Source organism: Cinclus cinclus, chromosome 13, assembly GCF_963662255.1.
Source record: "Cinclus cinclus chromosome 13, bCinCin1.1, whole genome shotgun sequence".
NCBI lineage: Eukaryota > Metazoa > Chordata > Aves > Passeriformes > Cinclidae > Cinclus > Cinclus cinclus.
In genome coordinates this window covers 8,140,341-8,160,603 of record NC_085058.1, presented here as the reverse complement: position 1 = coordinate 8,160,603, position 20,263 = coordinate 8,140,341, and the positions used below count along the sequence as shown (strand labels likewise).

General features: G+C 39.1%; 1 protein-coding gene across 1 annotated transcript in view; it reads left to right on the top strand.

The window, feature by feature from the left end:
• MYZAP (myocardial zonula adherens protein) overlaps window positions 1-20,263 on the top strand; it is a 41,669-nt gene that overhangs the window by 8,994 nt on the left and 12,412 nt on the right. The window contains exons 3-10 of the mRNA XM_062501256.1: window positions 6,068-6,226; window positions 8,494-8,586; window positions 10,942-11,055; window positions 11,927-12,079; window positions 14,868-14,993; window positions 15,844-15,972; window positions 17,741-17,826; window positions 19,960-20,065. Coding sequence (XP_062357240.1) covers window positions 6,068-6,226; window positions 8,494-8,586; window positions 10,942-11,055; window positions 11,927-12,079; window positions 14,868-14,993; window positions 15,844-15,972; window positions 17,741-17,826; window positions 19,960-20,065 — 966 coding nt within the window. The remainder of the gene's footprint in view (window positions 1-6,067; window positions 6,227-8,493; window positions 8,587-10,941; window positions 11,056-11,926; window positions 12,080-14,867; window positions 14,994-15,843; window positions 15,973-17,740; window positions 17,827-19,959; window positions 20,066-20,263) is intronic.

Genomic DNA, 20,263 nt, shown 5'->3' with positions numbered 1-20,263 from the left:
GAGTTAGAGACTGATCTCAAAAACTGAAGGGGGAATGAGTTTGTGTCAGGTTGGATTTTGTCTACTGATATTTAGAGTATGATACCCTGAAAGAGGCATATAAGAACTTAATTCACAGGTAGAGGTTGGTTTGTTGGGTTGTTTGAATTGTTAGTACTTTAGGTAGAGAAAATCACAAACTATTCTGATTCTGTTCCAATATTTCTGTCCATGATAGACAATGGGTGACAGTAGTGTGAGGCTGTTTACTTCACCATGAAGTACAAAGGAATATTGTGCTTGGCAGATTGTATGCAAAATCTGCATATCCCGAAGCCTCTCTTGACTTGAATAATCAAGGACTACCAGACAATTGTATTGTCCCTGTTTGGGATTGGGTTTATTTTTATCCATCAGTCTCTTTTTTCACTGTCATGGTTAAATTTGGAAGTGTCATTGGAAGTTGCAGCTAAGCTTTTGAGGGCAGAATGTGAAGATGTGTATAGACATACATTTCTTTTTCATTTGGGTATGTGGACAAGAGAATGAAAATGAGATAACACTCTGAAAATTTGTGTCACTTCACTGTCTGTGGCTTTCAGCCAAGTTTGAACAGTGTTTAGTCTTAAATTCAACTTGGTAGTTTGGCTGCATATATCCTCAAACACTTTAATTTTCTTTTTCTTTTTTTTTAAACATCACAACTAAGAAGCAAAATTCTTTTTCCTTCCTAAGCAAGAATACAGAAGCATAGCAAACTTTTTTTTTTCCCAGCAAAAAAAAAAAAAAGTAGGCTGTAAAGAAGCCAGGAGGGGAATTTGCTCCTGTACGTGATGGTGAGAATCAAGCAGAAACTTGTGTCAGGCCTGGTTCAAGAATATGAGTGCAGTGAACGTGGGGCTGTGGAGCACATGGAATCTAGGACAGTGCCTATTTTCTCTGCTGCTGCCAGCCCACTTCTGTCAGCAGAGCAGACCTTGCGCCTGAAAAAATGTGGTTCATCTGATACAGGTGGTGTTAGTGTTTCTCACAGTCTCTCCAGCACTGGTCACTTGGTTTTTGACATGTACTAATTAAGCAGCACCTTTGTTAAAACCAGCACTATGCAAAAAAATGCAGAAAGAATTCCACTGACTACTGAGGTTACTGCTGTATTTGTTGTATTTTAGTTTCCCAATGTGTAAACACTGGCATTCTGTGTACAGATTTCATGGCTTAGATATCAATTTGTGTAATGTCTGGCACTTCTCTTTTGTGATGGACACCTAAATTCTCCACCCAAGGAGCTTCAAAGTTGGGCTGTGTTCAGTGATACTTCTTGCATTCTTCATGAATTTAAGAACACTCATGTCTGTTGTGGCATATTTTCCCTACTGTAATACTATTTTAATGTAAAAAACATTCCCAAATGCACCACGATTTTCATGGGTTGTAGAGGAAATATGAAAAGATGTAAAAACAGAGCTCCCTTTTGCCAGAGCACAGTAACTTTTCTTTTCTTGGTGAGCTTAATGTTATAAATGTGTCATTTTACTGAAGATAAAATATGTAACCTCAGTAACAGCATGGATATGCTTGTTCCTTGTGTAACTAGTGAACAGGTAAAAGATAATAGGATATTTTTAGAATCATCTGGAATGTGGCTGTTAAGGGAAACGATAAAGCGTCACTTAATTGATATAATTCTTGTTAAAAGTTTTTTTGATGGTGTAGGTAAACAGAAGACCATGAGTCAGGAATATTTTAAGGCCACAGGGATACTAAACACAGAATTGTGTTAAGCATTGCATTAGATGTCCTTTCTTCTCAGAAAAAATAAAAGTGTCTTCTGTGCTTTTGCTTTCAAATTTGGGGCAGGGAGAAGGATAAAATATGAGCCTGTCTGACTTTCATTTATAAAACTGGTAGATTAGAAAGCAGATCATCCCTCAGTGTTATTTACATAATAAAACCATGGGCCATAGAAAAAACAGCTAAAACCTTACATTTAGGGTTTGGTTTTATAATGTCGTCGCCTGCTTCATGCTGTTTGTGCTGCCTCCTTGGACAGAGACATAAACAGGATGCATGGTAATTATCAAGACTTTTGCAACCTTGGGGTGTAGGCTTCTGTTTTAAATATTTATTAGTTAAGTAAACACAGTCTGTGTTTCTTTGGTACATTCTGTGTGATCACACCAAGCACAGCTGTCTGTTGCTGCAGCACAGGCAGAACATGTTCCTGGAGGCTGATTCAGGATGTGTCAGTGTCACCTTGGGCTGTGTAGAACTGACTATAGGCACAAAGATGTATTCACAAACTTATTAAGCTAACTCTGACTTTTCAGATCATTAGCTCACATTAGAAGGGATTTTGCTAATATTTTGACTTTAAACAGCAATGGTTGATTAATCTGATGTACCCTTCCATTTTAAAGCTCTATTCTGGTTAGATTTATAGTATTTACTTGCTCTTAAATACTTGCATGTATTTACTTACACTGTTAATCTTGACTGAGGTGCCTCACTATAGATAAAAGTGGAGACTGTTGAGCACCTGCTTGGAAAAATATCTGAGTTCCGAGAATGGGTATGTATGGGACATAGAGGAAAATAATGGGAAGTATTTGATTTTAAAAAACCGTTCTGTAGTTCTTGAGGATGTGGAAAATCCAGGATTAGTGAAAGGAAGCAGGGGAGAGAGGATGTGTCAGAGGGAGCACAGAGTGCAAGGCAGAAATGGGAAAAACAGTGAAGGGACAAAAAGACAAAGGTGGGTGGAAGTAGCTTGAGAGGAGGCAGACTGGTAGAAGTATACTCAGTGCATGCTTAGTGCTGCAGTTCTGTGGAGATATTTGAGAACTGAGGTACTGAGCAAGGCCTTGTTTAGAGACAAAGCTGTATTGAGAAAATGGTCAACAAACAAAGCAACCATGTCACCCCTGCATTCAGAGTTTTCTGTTTGTAACCTTTCTCCTAAGAGGAGACTGCATCAGGTGAGCCCCTTTTTGGCTATTTATACAGAACACTGAAACTAGTGGTCACTGAGAAGAATTTCAGAGTTACTAAACAGAAAAGGGTGAGTAGAAGATAGGCATGGCTGGAATAGAATAGCAATGAAAAAGGTTAAGGAAACATGAGAACAGTTACTTGTGTAGCTGTTGGCTCACACATCTTTAAAACAAGCAAGAACTGAAATTTTAACAGGCACTTGTCTGGGGATTATGATACAAAGGAAGAATAAGGACAGGGTAAAAACAATATCCTGTATTTTAAGTAGCACATGGAACTGGAACAGTCAACAGATGATGGAGAGTCTTTTATTCTTCTGAAAGAGAAGTAACAAAGGCATTTTAGGAGGCTTGTTCAAATACAGATAACAGGCAAGTTTAGCATTGTTGCAAGAGACATGTAACCAGTCTGCCTTTGTGTGTACCTAATCCTGCATGTACTGTCCTTTTTAATGTAAATTTAAGTCTGTTCTTCTCTGAAATATATACATAAGTGCCGTGGGTGATTATCCAGCTGCAAACCCATTGGTCTGAATTTGTAGGTTTTCTTGGGTGGGGAGGGAGAGGGGGAATCCTTCAAAGCATTCCTGAACAATGTGTTCATAATATTCTAAAAATAAAGAAGTTGGTCAGAATTTTTATGCCAGAACTCTGCAAACAGCACTTCAGACACTTTAGACAATTCTGCTAATGTTTCAGTGGCACAAAGACCTTTGTATTGCCATTCAGATTTTCACCTCATTAAAAATGGGTGATCATAGGCAAAGGGTATGGATTTATGAATTCAGTCTGGTGCCTTGGTAACCTCTAAACAATCAAAGTGATTATTCATTCTGTTATCAGGAAGATGGAAACTTGTGTGTAATCCTTTTTTCCAGATGCAGGGGAGGAGCCGCAATGAACTATGAAGGAAACTGTACAACCCTGGAAGCAAACAAACACAAAATAATTTTGAGTCATGTCCCCATCTGGTTTCTGTATTTCTCTAAGTGTGAGGTGTAGGACATTTGTTTTTGCACATCCAAACAGCAAAACAAAACCCCCAATAATACATAATTATGAAACATCTCATTTTGAGGATATGAAGCTTTGCATATAATGTTTTCAAAGTGCAAAATTATATCATGTGTAAGTAGGGCTGGTTGCCCAATGTTTTCTTCATTAAGTGGTTTTAAAGCTTTCTTTTCAAATGAAGGCTTACAGCTTTGCTGTTCTGTGCCTGAAATGTTCTTTATCAGGTGTCTGCCCTGTGACTGTTGCCCTCCCAGCCCTGCACACACACACACCCAGAGCTTCAGCAACACGGTTAAACTGTTAATGATGGGATAAAGAAGAGCATGTAGTATTTACAGTGACAGGATTTTAGGAAAATCTGTCAGTGCCATGGATAGACACAATATAAAACAAATGTCTGTCTCTGTCAATTTTTCTTAATATAAGTAATTTTTCCTTTTAGTTTTCATTCTTATATTGCCAACATGGTTGTGTTGGTTTGGCTCCTAAAAGCTGAGAGTGTTGTTGCTTTAGGCTGCAGATGGTGTCCTCTCTTCACCATGATGGTAAGGACTGGAGATCTCTAGGATGCAGCTGCAGATGGATGTAAGATGCTGATCTTCGTCTGTTTAAGCCTCTCTTTGGTGTCAAAGAGAGTATTTAGACAATTCTTAGAACAAAAAAACAAACCAAACCAAAACATATTCTAAAGTCAATGTACTAAATGTCCTCAAGTGTACCTGTATCTCGTATATGTAGAATAAGAAAATAAGTTCATTAAAACCATCTACATCTGATTTTTCTCTTGATGTGACCTTCAAAATCAATGTGCAAAGCTTATAGGTAACAGCTGTGTTTCCAAACTTTTCATTCTAACTCTCCATTCAGAACTCACTGATTATCTTTAGGTTCCTAGTTTGCAAATATTTCACATTCAGTAAAAATATTTCCCCCTTTTAAAAAGTCATTATGTGGATGTCTTCATCTAAAGTAGTTGTTTAAATTCCTTATAATCAAGAAGAGAAATGAGTAGTTCTGAGGACTGACTAATTTCAGGTGCTTGTGACAGAATGATGTTTCCCTGGGCCCATTAGAAGGGAGGAGAGATGAGCACTCAGGTCAGGTGGTGATTTGACCTTGCAGATATTCGTTTACATGCTGAGGGAAATGATTCCTGCTGTTTACCTGAATATTTTTCTTATTAAGTGTATTGATGAGATAAGCAAGAGGAGTCAGTGAAGAGTGGCTTGAAGCAAGACATGCAATTATTGTGTTTCACAAATTTCTGCAGATCATTCAAATAAAAAATGTTGGCTCTGTAAAACAACCTCTGTTTACATAGTAAGACTTGATTTAGAAGGTTTATCCTTCTACAGTACTTAATAACACTGGAAAACCCACATAAATGCTATTTCATAGCTTTGCTTTAGCTCTTCCGATGTCAGTTCTGCAACATTTCTGTTTAGAAAATGGAGACCTGAAATGAGTTTGATTGCTTTGGAGGTTCTTACTTAGCTTTAAATGCAAACTGGAATTCTGCTTTATTTATCTGTAAGAGAAACAGGTATTTTCTCTTTTAAGGAACACTGCCTAGAAGGTTTTAATTTCAGTTTATTAGAACTTTCTATGTTTTTTGAGTGAACTTGTGAATTTTTGTTTCCTGCAGCAGAGAGTTTGGGAAATGAGGAATAATTCTGTTGTTGCAAGAGTTTAGAGGGAACTAGAGACCTGACAGTGTTCTGCAAGAATGCAGAAAAGTAGCATATGGTGGTGAATGAAAATAAGCCAAGTTAACCTTTCCTTACATGCCTCTACCTCTCCTTGTACAAATCCAGCCTGTTGTCTCTAGCTGTGCCTACAGGACTTTCATTGAAGGCAGTGGTCATTTCTGTATTCTTTATCAGTTATAAGTTGGCCATTGTTCTTTCCAAAAGCATGAAGGCTGACAGGTTGGCTCCAAAATGTTTGATTTGTATATATGTATACATATGTACTGTTGTGCTTTCACTATAATTGGTTTCTCTCCTGGCCCTAAGTTACTGTGGTTTTATTCACAATTTTTTATTCTAGTACTTGTTTTATTTTATTTTATTTTTTAATTTTAGGATCTCTACCATGTGCCAAACGGGATCTCTCCAGGGAAGCTCTCTCATGGGATGGTGTATGGTGTTGTGCACCGAACTGACAACAACCATAAGAGAGAAATGGTGGTTTATGGCTGGTCAGCTGATCAGCTGAAAGAGGAGATGAATTACATTAAAGAAGTGAGTTACACTTTCACCTCAACATTTGTTAAATACCCTTTCCATGTATCCATGTAGAGCTGTGAGAGTAAAATGGGATGACTGATGTCTAGCCCAACATCCCAGTTCAAACTGGGAACCTACTCTGAAGCTAGAGGCTGGCCTTGGCAGCATTTGAGTTGGGAAAACAGCATGCTCTGTACCTGTGAACTGTGTCCCCAAAGCACCCGCTTTCAAAAGGCTTCTAAATTAGGTGACATAGTAAAATCACTTGGGTATATTTTGGGGCAGCCTTAAAATAGTCAGCCTAATAAAGATGTCTTTGTACTACTTTCTCTGTGCCTGCTCATATTTCACAGTTGGCAGAAGACCTCCTGAAAAACAAAAATGTATTTCTGATCCTGCTTGGAATTTTTCTGTTCTTGAAACTCAGCATGTCTTTGCCCATCAGTCTTTGGCTCCCAGGCTGTGGCAGTAAGACCCTCATTACCTCAGGGCAAACAATCTGACCTCTTCCTACCCACCTTCACCACCCAGGATGCTGCTGGTCAGTGCTTATCGTGTTACACCGATTCAAGTGCAAACCGAGTTGATAGAAAAGGGAGGAACCCCGTGTCAAGTGAGCAGCGTAAAGCGCTGTAATCGTGTGTGCTCCTCACATCTGCCGGCTCTGTGGCTACCAGCACTTGCTTCTCTCCCTCGGTGCTCCCACTTTGTCAGCTCCCGGTGTTCGCCGCTCCCAAGCTGCTGAGGCGAGGGCCCGGCAGGGTCTGGCAGTGCTGGCGATGCACACAAGCTGCCTTGGCTGCTTTCTCCTGCCTGGGTAGTTTCTCTGCCCTGCTGGGATGGAGTCAAGGGACAGGTGAATGGGCACACAGCAGGGCCGGCTCCCCGAACTGCACTGTCTGTGGTACCTGGGGATTGCTTGGGCTGCAATCATCTCCCTGCCCCTGTGTGTCCCTTATGGACGGACACGGCAGACCAGGTGAACTGCATGTCTTGCTTGTGCGTTCAGGGTACTGATGCTTTCAGGAAAAAGTGGAAAAGACATGGGAAAAGACATGCTGGCTTTTGGTCTTCCATCTTCTGGAAGCTGTGTTCAGCTCTGCGAATTTGTGATCTTTGGTCGCCTTTAAAAGCAGAGTCTTAAACAAGAGTCCTCAGCTTGTGCTGTGAATGTGCTGACTCAAATAGACCAAAAATGATGGGCCATGTCAGATCTGCTGGCAGCTTCCTCTGCCTGAGTCACGTTTGCATCCTGCAGGAGGGTGTGTGTGTGTGCCTGTGCCTGTGCCTGTGCCTGTGCCTGTGCCTGTGCCTGTGCCTGTGCGTGGGGAGGCACAGGGTGAGCAGTGCTTTCCAGCTCCCTTCTCTCTTCCTCATCCCAGGGGAGCCCGTGGCTAGGGAGCACTCTGCATAGGTTTGGTGGCCAGTGCCCTTCTCTCTGGGAGGCACTGGGGGGGTTCTGTGCAGAGGTGCTGAAAGCATCCCCTGCTGAAGTCCACCTCACCCCAGTGTGCAGAGACAGTAAACTCACTGCCCTGAGTGATCTGCAACCAGCCCCTGTTGGGTAGAGGTGAGGAAAGGGAAAAAAAAAGGTTGAATTATGTAAGCTGTAGGAAACATGATTGCAGTGGTGTGTAAAGCCAAACTGGAAGCCAACTTGGGGTTTTTTTTGAGGTTTTGTTTTTGTTTTTTTTTTTTTCTAGAAAAGCAAGGAATAACTTACATCTGTAGTTCTTAAAATCAAATTGAGTTCTGTGTTCTTCAGATTTGAAATTGAATTGGTAAATGCAAGCTAATTTGTTGTTTAGTTAGATACTAGTCTAGAAGACTGAAATGTAAGGTGTTTGTCTGCAAAGGATACCCAGGGGAAACCAACCACTTTTAAAAGTATGGAGGTATATTAAGTCCATGCCCTTTTTTCCAGAAACAAAGAAATATATGATCAAATTAATTTTAATTCATTTAGTAATCAGGTTAGAATGACTTATGGATATTTAATTGAAATTAATTTATTTAAATTATTAATTTACAAGTGTTTAAGCATGTACAGAGAAATTTAGAACTATTCATAGTGAAAGCTATTTGTATCATCCCTATGTAGACAGGTCTTGAGACTTAAGTTTTTGTCTTTTTCTTGAGAATAGATTGCTGTTATGCAGTGGTAGATTAACAATGGACATTATGGAAAGTAACAAGAACATAGAGAATAAAATAATGTCCTGCTATATATAAATAATATAATCCAGAATTTTGACAAAGGCCTTTGATTTTTATGACACCAGGTGAGAGCAACTCTGGAAAAAGTAAGAAAGAAAATGTATGGTGAATATGATGAAATGAAACGAAAAATACAGCAGCTTACAAATGAACTGAAAGTAAGTATCCATTCATTTGCAGGGGAAGCATATGGGAATAACTAACCCAGTGTTATCTAGAAACTTTTCTTTTGCTTTAACAGAACAGAACTAATCTCCCAAAGCACTCCAGTTCACTGTTTTATGCGACATCTGTAGTTTCCTCTCTTTATTTATTATTCCATCCAGGAAGGTAAAGCAGGACAGGGACGCTTTTGCAAATGAAATTAAATTGGCTGGAAATTCTTGGAAACAAAAGAATGATCTTGATACCTGTGTGTTTTGGTAATTAGAGTGGAGATGGATGTAACAGCTTCCAGGTGAATCGATTAAATAACATTGATAATTAGGAAAACTGATAACTTGGAGTCATTTCAATACTTGGCTCTGTTTTACTGACTATTGTTTGAACACTAAGTAAAAGAAGTAGCAATATTCATAAGTGTTGAAGTGCTAAAAATTACTTACCTTTTGCTTTTTAATGGAACATTTCAATGGTCATTCAGTGATCTGACTTTTTTCTGGCATGCTGCTTTACCAATGAAAGCTGTTGCACTCTGTAAAAATAGCCTTCATATTAAACTGCTGAGTTGTTTTATCCAGAAAATCTGAAAACTTGCTTTGAATTTGTTCAGCATTGATTTTCACAGCCCTGGTTCAGAGGAAGCTTTGGCAATAAAAGTATTCTAAATTCAAGGGACTGGGACCTTGACTTGTGCCCTTCTGCCATCCTTATTTGGAGGCTGTCAGTTCCCTGCATGCTGTATTAGGTACAAAAATCAGAACTTGCTGTAAGCTGGCACTTTCATTCTGTGCAACTGATGTCAAAAAAAGAGAAATTAAAAAAGCCCCCTGTCCTGAGAGGAAGAGAGAGAAAACTCAATTTCTGCAAACTGTGTTAAATAGTCATAATGCTGCCAACAAGGCTCACTCTCCCCCCAGCATGCATGTGGTAAATGCTGACTCAGGTGCAGCTTTGTTGCCTTTGCTGCTGATCTTGACTGAATAGCAGTGATGATATCCTGCACTTACAGAGCTTCTGTCAGACCAGTAGAAATCCTGCATGAGTCAGAAATTCTTCCTTAATTAAGGGTTTCTGACCAGCTCTGACAGAATATCTAGTTCTGCGGCAAATTAGCAGTTCATGAAGCTTCCTTCTGACATAAATGGTGCATTTGGGGATATCCTTCCCTTTTTTTAAATACTCTAGACTGCCTGAAAGGAAGCACAAGTATTGTTCTTCCTAATAACATGAGCTTTTTATTTGGTTAGTTATTTGGGAGCTGATTTTGGTTTTATATGACTGTTGTCTTCTGTGCTCTTTGCTAGTCCTGTTTAAAATCCTTTCTATACTCTTTGCTTCAGCTTTCAATCACTGTGTTTTTTTCTTACCAATTTCCAGGACAACTTTTTGTTCATAAAGTTTGTTTGAAATTTGTTCTTCCAATATCCTGCCCTGGGCTTCTTCACACAAGTTCTTGCTTTGTAACTTTCTTAATCCATCCAAAGCATTTCTGCTTTCATTTGTTTTACGTGAGCAAACATTTTTAGAAGGTTAACAGCGACTACTTGGCCTCTACTCTCTATGCTGACCTAATCTGTGTATAGCTTGGTTACTACACACTTGTCCCCTGTATCAATCCCTGGTGTTCTTCTGCTTTTATCAAGAGACAAATCTGGTCCATCTAAGAATGTGAGCTAGGTTGGCTTCCATTAGTAACACTCTTTTACTCTTTATTATTGGATCATTCAAAATTATTTACACTGTTTGGGTTTTGGTCTCTTCTTAAATGATGTCATTTTGTGTCTTTCCCCTCCCCCCCTTCAGTTTTTAAGCATGTTTGTGTGTACATATCTGAAAATGACTAATTTTCACACAACAGAGCCCTCTGCTTCCCCTCCCTGCTTTGTACTGTTTAATCTTCTTGATGTTGCTTCTTTATGTACCTGATTAGTCAGTTCCTTCTTAATTAAAGCTTTTCTATAATTCACAGTTCTAGATTTCCTTATTTCTTGCATTCTTCTGCTTTCTGCTCTGAATTTTTACAATCTGCCCACTCTATGTATATAGTGTTTCTGAATAGACAGCTGCCAATTTTCCTCTTGTCCTTTCAAAAAGAACAGCTTATACAGTGATTGCAGACTAACAATAAACTTAGATACTTTTGCCTTATTTCTGCTAGATCATTTGGATTTGAGTTTGTTTGTTTGTGAGAATATACTTTTGAGGCCTATACATTTTAAGCATCCTAGTGATGTGAAAACGACCTTGGCTTCTTTCTCTTCTGTAGCTCTCTTGGAAAGAATAGGTAAACTTGATCGTTACTCTATATAAAACTTTTTGTTTTGTTTTGTTTTGTTTTTTTCCCTGCTCAGGTGACAAATGCTCATCAGGAATCCTTAGAGAATCATGTGCGAGTGCAGGCTGCAGCCTTAGATAGCTTTAGTGAAATGAACAGCTCCTTGACATCAGCATCAATAGACTTGCAGGTACATCTTCATAGCTGCTTCCCAGCTCACCGCTGTCTTTTCTAACATGGATTTCAAAGCATACAGAAAACATGGATGACAGATACAGATTCTATCACTAAGCAACACCATAAAGTACTGGCTTGGATATCTAAAGCACCTAATTTAGGAAACAAAATGTTCCAGAAGTTCCTGTTTTTTTAAAACACAGGAAGAATTAAAAATAATTTACAATAAAGAGATATACAGAGATATTGTTATGCAGCAGATTAATACCACAAGTCATTTCTCTGTGAGGGATCTAAGGTGAAAATGTGATTTGGTCTGTGTAGTGCAAAATGGTGCATCTCCTGATTTAGTTCTGCCTTCAATTGGTAACAGAAATGAAGTAGCATGTTTGGATGCTAGACATTTATGAGATTTTACATACCTGTGAAATGCAGAGGGAGGTACAAGGTGGGAGTGAATTTTCTTTTTTAAAGACTTCTAAATTCCCATATATCTGAGCTGAACAACTTAATGTCCCTGCTTTCTTGTACCTAACAAGAATGTTACATTCTTGCACATTACTCTCTTGTTTTCAGTCCACTTCATTTTGTATGCATGGCAAGGCCCTCGGAGAGAAGGGAAGATTGCTCATAATGAAATGTATCCATGTTCCTTTGTTTTTAATAGTGTTCCTGGACTTCATTTCACTGAGTATACTCCTCATGGAAAACACCTTCTAGCAACAACAAAAGCTGTAATTTTAAATGTTAAAACTTGCAAAACTGTTCACACTGCATTAATATGTCAGGAAGCCCTTTAAATGTGCTATTTTATAATTTCTTGACTATATTAATTCATCAAATTATTTCTGAGTTTTAATATGTTCTTTGCCTCTTTCTTCTAGAAAACTCTAGTGGATGTTACTTTGGAGAACACTGACATAAGGGAACAAATAAGGAATTTAAAACATACACATGAGCAATCCATGGAAAAGCTGAGAGAGAAGCAAAAGCAACTGGAAACGGCGCAAATTGAAAATCAGTTACTGAAGTTAAAGGTGTGGTATATAAACTCTAAAATACTGCACAGTAAGGGCATTAGGTGGATGCTAAATGAATTCCTTGGCCTTATCTATAAAGAGTTCTTCATTCTTCATGCCCTCGTCATGCCCTCGAGCTCACTTATTCCTGTGAATCAATACTGGTTTAATAACAAAGAATGTCAGCTGGCGACAGGCAGTCTTCCCATAACATGGGATGTAACATCAGAGATGGTGACAGGTGAAAATTCAAACCATTAAATGGTTATTAGCGTCCATTCCTATTAAGTGAAGGAGTATTACAACTCTTCACATTGCTACATTAATTCTTGGTGTTGATTTTCTTTGGTATTGCACCATTTTTAATAGGTAGTCTGTTAAGTCTTAGGAGCGTGTGGTCAGCAGGTAACAGCAAGCATCTTCAAAAGAGAATTAAGCTATTTCTTTCAGAGAAACGCAGGGAAATAAAACACAAACTGCAAGGTTTAATATGACAGAAAGCTTGAGCATATTCTCCCCTCATCAGCTAATGTATTGCTTTAATCTCAAAAAAAACCAGCCCACAAAAAAACCCAAATAAAACAAACACACCCTCCCTCCCCAGAAACCTTTGTGTCTGTTAAAATTGCTCAAAGTAGACCAATTTGGATATAGTACTAAATCAGAATTTGTAAAGTTTTGAAAAACTGGTTATTATTTTTGGTAAAGTTTCTGAAATTAAGGAGACTGCAGCTATGCTCATGTTTAATTTTGTCAGAGAAGGTGTTTCTTTCTGGCTGTTTTGCTAGTGACTAGCACTCATGCTCAGTGATGAATGGTTAAATGAGAAAACATAAGTGCATTTCATGTTCTGCTTTCCTCTCACAGTGAAGTTCTACAGGCTATCAAGTAGCTGTGTTTTCCACCTGCTGTTGTCAGCAGGAAATAAAGAGGGAAAAACCAAGTAACAGAAGCAAAGATGATGCAACTAAGATTTTAAGACAGAAATTCAGGCTTCACTATAATAGTAAGGGCATGCCCCAGCAAGTCAGGTGTGTCTGCTTCTAAGAGCAGGGAACTGCAGCTGAAGTCTCAGTTCAACTGAATGCATTAAGACTTGTTTATCTTCAAGCATGTTAAGCTCTGCAGAATACATGCCCCTGCATTTACACAGCAAAAGTGTAAATTTTGCCCTCACTCTTTCAGTTTTAGTACCAAGTTAGTGAATAATATACCTCATTATTGTCTTTGACAGTTGAGTACAAAATTGTATTTCAAAAGGTGCCAAGGCATGTGGGAATTGATTGTAGGAGTGAATGTAAGAGGATGGTGTGGGATCTGGGAGGTTAGTGTTGAAAAGCAGTAACTACTGTGTACCATGATTACATTCTGGGTGGTGAACACACCTATGGGTCGTATTAAGGAAGTTTGGTTTATTCATAAATCTGTAATAACTTAGAGTGGAGATGTTGCTTAAGTGTATTTTAACAGATGCCCTGATACATCATACTTTTTGACACTTATTTTTATTGTCCTCATTGCTCAAGGTATAAGGAAAGGAATGATGGAGATAAAAGGCCAGAGATCCCGTTCCAGTTCAGTGTATTTTCAGGAATCTGGGGTTTAATAATTGGCTTTCTCTAAATGACACAATTCTTTCAGGCTTCCTAAAATGTGGAAGGTTCATTTAACTCCACACCCTCTCATAAAGTGCAGGTGCCCCGGGGTTGGCCTAGGTGAGATGACAAAAGGGGACAATAGGAGGACAAGAGGAGTCCTTCAGGGCTCATCCCTTTCCAATAATGAAATACACTGTTGTTTTTCTACGGGGTACTAAACAAGCTTGTTTCTGCCATGCAAGATGAATCCAAGCGTATACTAAACCTTTTGGTCCTTGAAATAGAAAAATTATCCAACCCAAAACCATAATAATCAGAACTCTGTATTTTGTAGCTGTGCTAAGTGTGGTGCTCAGCAGGGAACACTTTATTCCTCCTCTTCCTGTCACTTTTGTAGCACCCACAGCATTTCACTCTAACATTGGTTGATTCACAGCATCTCTAGGAAGAGAACTAAGTCTTGTACTAGCTGTTTTACTTCACTCTTATTGTGGTTTAGGCAGTAGAGGGGCCTAAACTGTGAATATTCTAAATGACTGAGGGTGTGGTTCAGTCAGTGTTTTCAGTCAACAGCAGGAAATGCAGTCACTGAATTACCATCCTGCCCTCTTCCCTGTAGCTCTAGTAAAGTTTATGGTTCTGTTGTTAAAAATTAACCCTTCTACACACCTGAGAATTTTAATTTTCAGTTTGATTGCTTAGCTTCATGGTTACCCCAGTTCTTATGCCTACACAAAGAACAGTATGTGAAAAACCAAGAGAGAGCAGGGAGGGTACTGCAATAAAGTATTGCTTTGAGTGTTCATGGTCATTTAGAAAAAGGAGTTAAGTCTAGTCCATCTCTAGTCCATACTTCAGTAGAGCAGGGGGAGACAGTATTGTTTCAATGGGGAAACAAACTAAGTGGCTTTGAGGCTGTTATGGCAGGAGCAAAGAAGCATGGCCTGATCTTGGATAAGCAATGACTAAATGAGCTAAATTCAGACAACTTGGAATTTGATGGAACAGTAACTTCTACAGATTCAAATTGCATGAATACTGGCAGAATGCTGTAAGTGGTCTTGATGCAAATGGAAATCTACTTTTGCAACGTCAGATTTATAACAAGGGGGAGCTTAACTTCAAACTCCTATTTTCTCATCATGTGAATTCTGTCCTGCTGCCAGCAATACTGTACTAACTGATGGGGCAATCTTCCTCTGTCATAGGTGGAATCATCACAGGAAGCCAATGCTGAAGTCATGAGAGAGATGACCAGAAAGCTGTACAGTCAGTTTGAGGAAAAAATGCGAGAAGAGGAACAGAAACACAAGGCTGAGAAAGAAATGCTCCTGGTATGTACAGCCAGTCTGTAAGAGCAGTGCTTAGCTTGTAGGTCGTTTCTCAATCTCTTCATACTCTGCAATTGATGTGTGTTCCTTCACTTCTGTCTCTGTGATTAGTCGTGCCATAATTACAAAGCTTTCCAAACTTCTGGGGTTGTAGAACTAAGAAAAATATGTGCTCAAACATAGTAATGTCAGTGATAATCTAGATTTCAAAATCTGAAATAGGGTAAGTAGGTTTTTTAACTTCTGATTCTCTAAAAAAGGAAAATACAACGTACAATTTTAAGTGACAGTGTAAGAAGGAGAAAAGGAACAACTGGAGGCTACTGGAGCAAGAACTCTCCTGTCCCCCAATTTCCCTTCACCCCCAAGTAAAACCTTTCTATGAGCAGTCAGTTGTTGCATTTTTAAAAATTATAGAGGCAGATAATGATGGAGATTGAAGATAGATGTTCCTTTTCATTTATATCACTTTACATGTAAGGAAAGTACAAAGCTGAACGTGGCAAACTATGGTGTTCAGAAAGCTGTCTTTTGCAGCAGCGTATTTTTCTCATGCTTATATTTAATAGCATTCTCAAGGGAAGGGAAATCAGCTATCTAAGAAATGGGTAAAAGTTCCTCTTGTATTGTCATAATGATGCTTTACTAATACCTGTGTATTTCAAAGTACCCCCGATCTTTTGCTCTATATAATTCACTTCTAAGGTCTTAACTCTTGCAGACTTCTGAGCAGGTGTAGTGAAAAGCTTTGAGCTCTTTAAGAGCTATTAACCTGGCCCTATAGCTGAAAAGAATAAATATTCCTCATTAATGAATTAGCTGCTAATATGACTGTAAATGTTCTTGTTTGTAGGAGGAAACAAATCGGCTTCTGAAGGCTATTGAAGAGGCAAACAAGAAGATGCAGATCACAGAAACAAGCATACAGGAGAAAGACCAGAGAATTGGTGAGCTGGACCGGCTGATTGAACGCATGGAAGAGGTATTGAGAGCTGATTGCTGCCTTGAGAGGAAATGCACAAGTGCATGGAGGAAATGTCACTTGTTACTCTTCTACTGCTGAGTGACATACCATTGCTGTTTGCATCTTAGTTACTGTATTTATTTTATCAGTAAATGCACCTGGACTGCCATAGAGACCCTGTGATGAGGAGATTCTCTCCTCCTGGTGGTCCCTACAGGGCAGCATTTATTTAGGAAGTGAATCATTATTTTATAGAGAGAAATTAAAAACCATTCAGTGTCCCTTCAGTGCGCAAGGTGCCCTAAGCCTAATCAAGGAACAATCATAAATGACCCAGAATCTCTTAGAAATGTTGTTGTGGTAGGTCTCTAGAGTGCACAGAGCTTTGTTTGGGGATGGGCAAGAAGCTGATGGAGAACCTACAGGGTCAAGATTAAAGGGAAGGCAGGGACAGGTGACATTAGAGTTGGGGGTACCCAGCCAGGAGGACTGAAAGGATGAGGCCCTTTACAGACAATGGGAGCAGCCTCTTGTTCACAAACCCTGGCCCTCATGGGGATTTTCAACCACCCTGATATCATTTGGAGGGACAACACAGCACAGCGTAAGCAATCCAGGTTCCTGGAATGTGTTGATGATAACTTCCTTCTCCAGCTGATAGAGGAGCCAGTGAGGAGATGTTCTGTTCTGGACCTTGTTCTCACCAACCAGGAGGAGCTGCTGGGGAATGTGAAGCTCAAGCACAGCCCTGGCTGCAGTGACTGTGAAATGGTCTTGGAATTACTTTGACATTTCTCATTTCATTCAATAGCAGGCATGTCATTATCTTCAAAGATTCGCGCCTCACTATCTCAAATACAGGAGCAGAGAGTTTTAGTCAATGGAGGGAGTACAATCTTCTGCTCTTTCAAATGAAGTGGGCTTTTTCCCACAGATTTCACTTTATTGTAATGCATATTTAATATAAGTATCTACTGAGAAATACGTTTTTGTGAGCTTGGCTTGTTGGCTTGACTGGTTAGTCTAATGTGCATTGAGCCCCTTTTGTCTAATGCTTGCAAATCCATTAGTAGAATTGATGATTACACTGAGAAATTACTTAGCTTAATATGCCCCTGTAGTGTCTCCATTAACTTCACCTGGGCTTCAGCCTACAACTTTTAAGTATTATTTAGTGAATGTACGATTGCAGTGCAGTTCACTAGTACAGATGAATTCCTTCACGTTAGTTCTTTAATCTGCTCTTATCTGGCTGATACTTACCCAGTGAGACTGAATGCTTCTTAAATTCCCTTCAAGCTGGATAACACACAGTTCTCTGTTAATTTGTTTGACTCAGAGCCCAAATCCTCATAGATCTTCAGAAGCACTGTGCTGATGGGCATTTAAAAATAAACAGGACTACTCTGGAGGAAGAAAATGTAGCAGTGCCTTTTATCTCAGCCTTGGACTGGGAGATCTTTTTGGAGTGATAATGTGGACAATTTGACATTTATGTAGTTAAAGATTCTGATGACTCATATTTTTGTTGAAAAAATTAAATTTCAAGTACATCCATACATCTTCATATAGGAAATTGAAAACTGATCTTGTTTCCATGCATAGCTGGGAAATTGATTTTATTATTACATATTCTGTGCTGCTTGACTATATGAAGCGCATGAATTTTGTTTAATCAGTTTCTATTTTAATTTCACAATGATGTTTTGAATTGCAATGAAATATGCTTTTGGAAGCCTTTACATTTTGATACACGGAGAACTGAATGAGAACTTTTCTTGTTTAGGAACGTCACCAGCTGCAAAAACAACTTGAATTACATGAACTACAAATATCTGGAGCAAAATCTGAAAGCAACTCTGACAGTGAAAGGTGAGATATGACTTGCCTGTGGAACTTCTACTCCAGCTAGGAAACTTCAGGGGTTCCTTTGGTTTTGTAGGCATCTAAATTTTGCCTTTTCTAACTTTAAAGCTACAGTGTGATAAGGATTGTCCATCTGAATGTAGGTTTATTTATATGTAAAATATCAATACAATTATTTTTTGCAACAATGACCACCTTCATGCATCTTTTCTGAAAAGTTGTTTGCAAATGTGCAGAGTCCATTGTAGATGGAACAAGCTGTGGTTTACATTTTTCTTAAATCTGCATTCTCAAATTCAGAGGAGATTGATCCTGACTATGAATGCTTTCACTACCTAAACTCAAGGGTTTATATGGCACTGCTTGAGTGGGTAAAGATGAATTATAACCAGAAACTGAGTAATAATACTTGATTACTTCTTATGGTTCTGTGGCACCCAGAAATTCAGTTTTAAGGTTTTGTGCTTCCTGCTGTTCTTTGGGAAGCATTAATATAAAAGGAGGTCCCTGCTGAGAGCTACTCAGGGCCTTGTATTGATCTGTGACCAGCTTCTCTGGTTTCAGAGTAAGAATGGCATTTCACAGCAGCCTGTGAAAATAATAACTTCAAGTGAACAGATGTCGCTTGCATACAACATAGAATATGGAGATGAAAGATAATTGCTGTTTTCCTTTACCTCTGAATAATACAGACTCCACTTGCTTCAGTGAATCCTTTTCAGTCTGAAAAATTACACTGCAGTAAAAGGGTAAAGGCAGGAATTTGTGCAATGCAAGCAAGCTCCCAGTGGCAATCTGTGCCATGCCAGCAATAAATCTGTGTTCAGATGATGCTGGTTTATTCTTAAGCTCTCTCTACCTGTCTGTACCTTATCAGACACTCGAGCTCCATCTTAGGAAGGATGTCTGTTCCATTTCTCCATTGCTATCACTGCTTAAGATCCTGAATCTTCCAATGAGATATAAAATATGTGCTATAATTGCAGTCACAGTATCAATTAATGTTTTGTGAGATCTTAATATGCACAACTGAAAAACCTACAGTAATGCTTTGATTTTTTTTGAGTCCCTGTCCAAGTGCTGCAGTTCCATTTCTGCAGAGTATTTCACTGTTAATAGAGGCTCTTTTGGGGGGAAACAGCATACAATTCAGTCATTCACTGGAATCATGTCTTACACTTTGCCATCTGCTGCTTAGTCTTAGAATGGTTTTTCTATTTGCAGCTTTAACAGTTTTTTTTCCTGCTGTGAACAGACCAAGATGAAAAAAGCCTTTTTGTTTTTGATTCCCCTCCTTCCATTCTCAAATTCTGTCCAGTCCTGAACCTAGGAGTACAGCAGTTTATTTTGTAAGCAAGCGATTGCTTTCTTTGACAAATTTTAAGAATTGGGCATTCAGATAAAAATGAAGACTCCCATGGCCAAAGAGACAAAAACTTATGGAAAAGCTTCACTGCTGTTTCCTTGCATATTCTAAAGCTACTTTTCTGATAAGCTGCCAACTTGTGGCAGGAGTTCTGTGGGAGTTCACTTTCTGTATTAAACAGATTTGAAGAAATGCAGAATCTATCTGAAGAGTTGTATGCACAAATTTAAACCATTCATAGCATTCCTGCTGACTGTTGAGGAGTTAATGTTTTTCCAGTTAGCATTCTGCTGCAGTTGGCAGCTCTGCCAAATTCTTGACTCAAGGCTCCCCTGCAGTAAGACAGTTTTGAAAGCAGACCTGCTTCCTTTGTTTAGCATACATTTCCAAAATGCTTGCAGGTAGTAGTAAGTAAGTCAGCCTAAATGGGTCCCTCTGAAGCTAAAGATTTAGTTGTCTCAAAGCCTTTCACTAAAGGAAAATACATCTTGAGATGAGTTTTGTCACATTGTTTATTTGTCAGCACTTCAGGCTCTGAGTAAGCATGTCAGTATGCAAGACTGCATACATAAAGGTGAGACAACTTGGGTGGAGGTGGCCACTTGGACTAAGATCTCATTAAAGTGTACTTTGGACAATTTGACATCTGTCACATCTGTCAGTGCAATTTGACTTGCCTGTCCTGATTCTTGGTGGATTGTGGGGGGTGTTCTTGTTCAGCTTATACTGCATAGCTCCCCATTTACAGCCTTGATTCTTGCATGTTTTGCCAGGTCGCAGCATTTGGAGGAGGCAGCAGCCAGCCTGAGAGAGCGGATCAAGCATCTGGATGACATGGTCCACTGCCAGCAGAAGAAAGTCAAGCATATGGTTGAGGAGGTGAGATGTAGTAAAACAACTTGGAGTCTTTGGAGAGCGCTGATTCTTTTAGTACATAATCCAAAGAGAACTGTGTTCTTTGTGCAGTTGCCTTATGCCACCTTTGTTACAGTGGAAGTTAGGCATCTGGAGCCAGTGAAGCTGAAAGAGTAGATGAAAGCAGTTTAATCCAGTGGCTGTGGGTTATAGACTGTGATC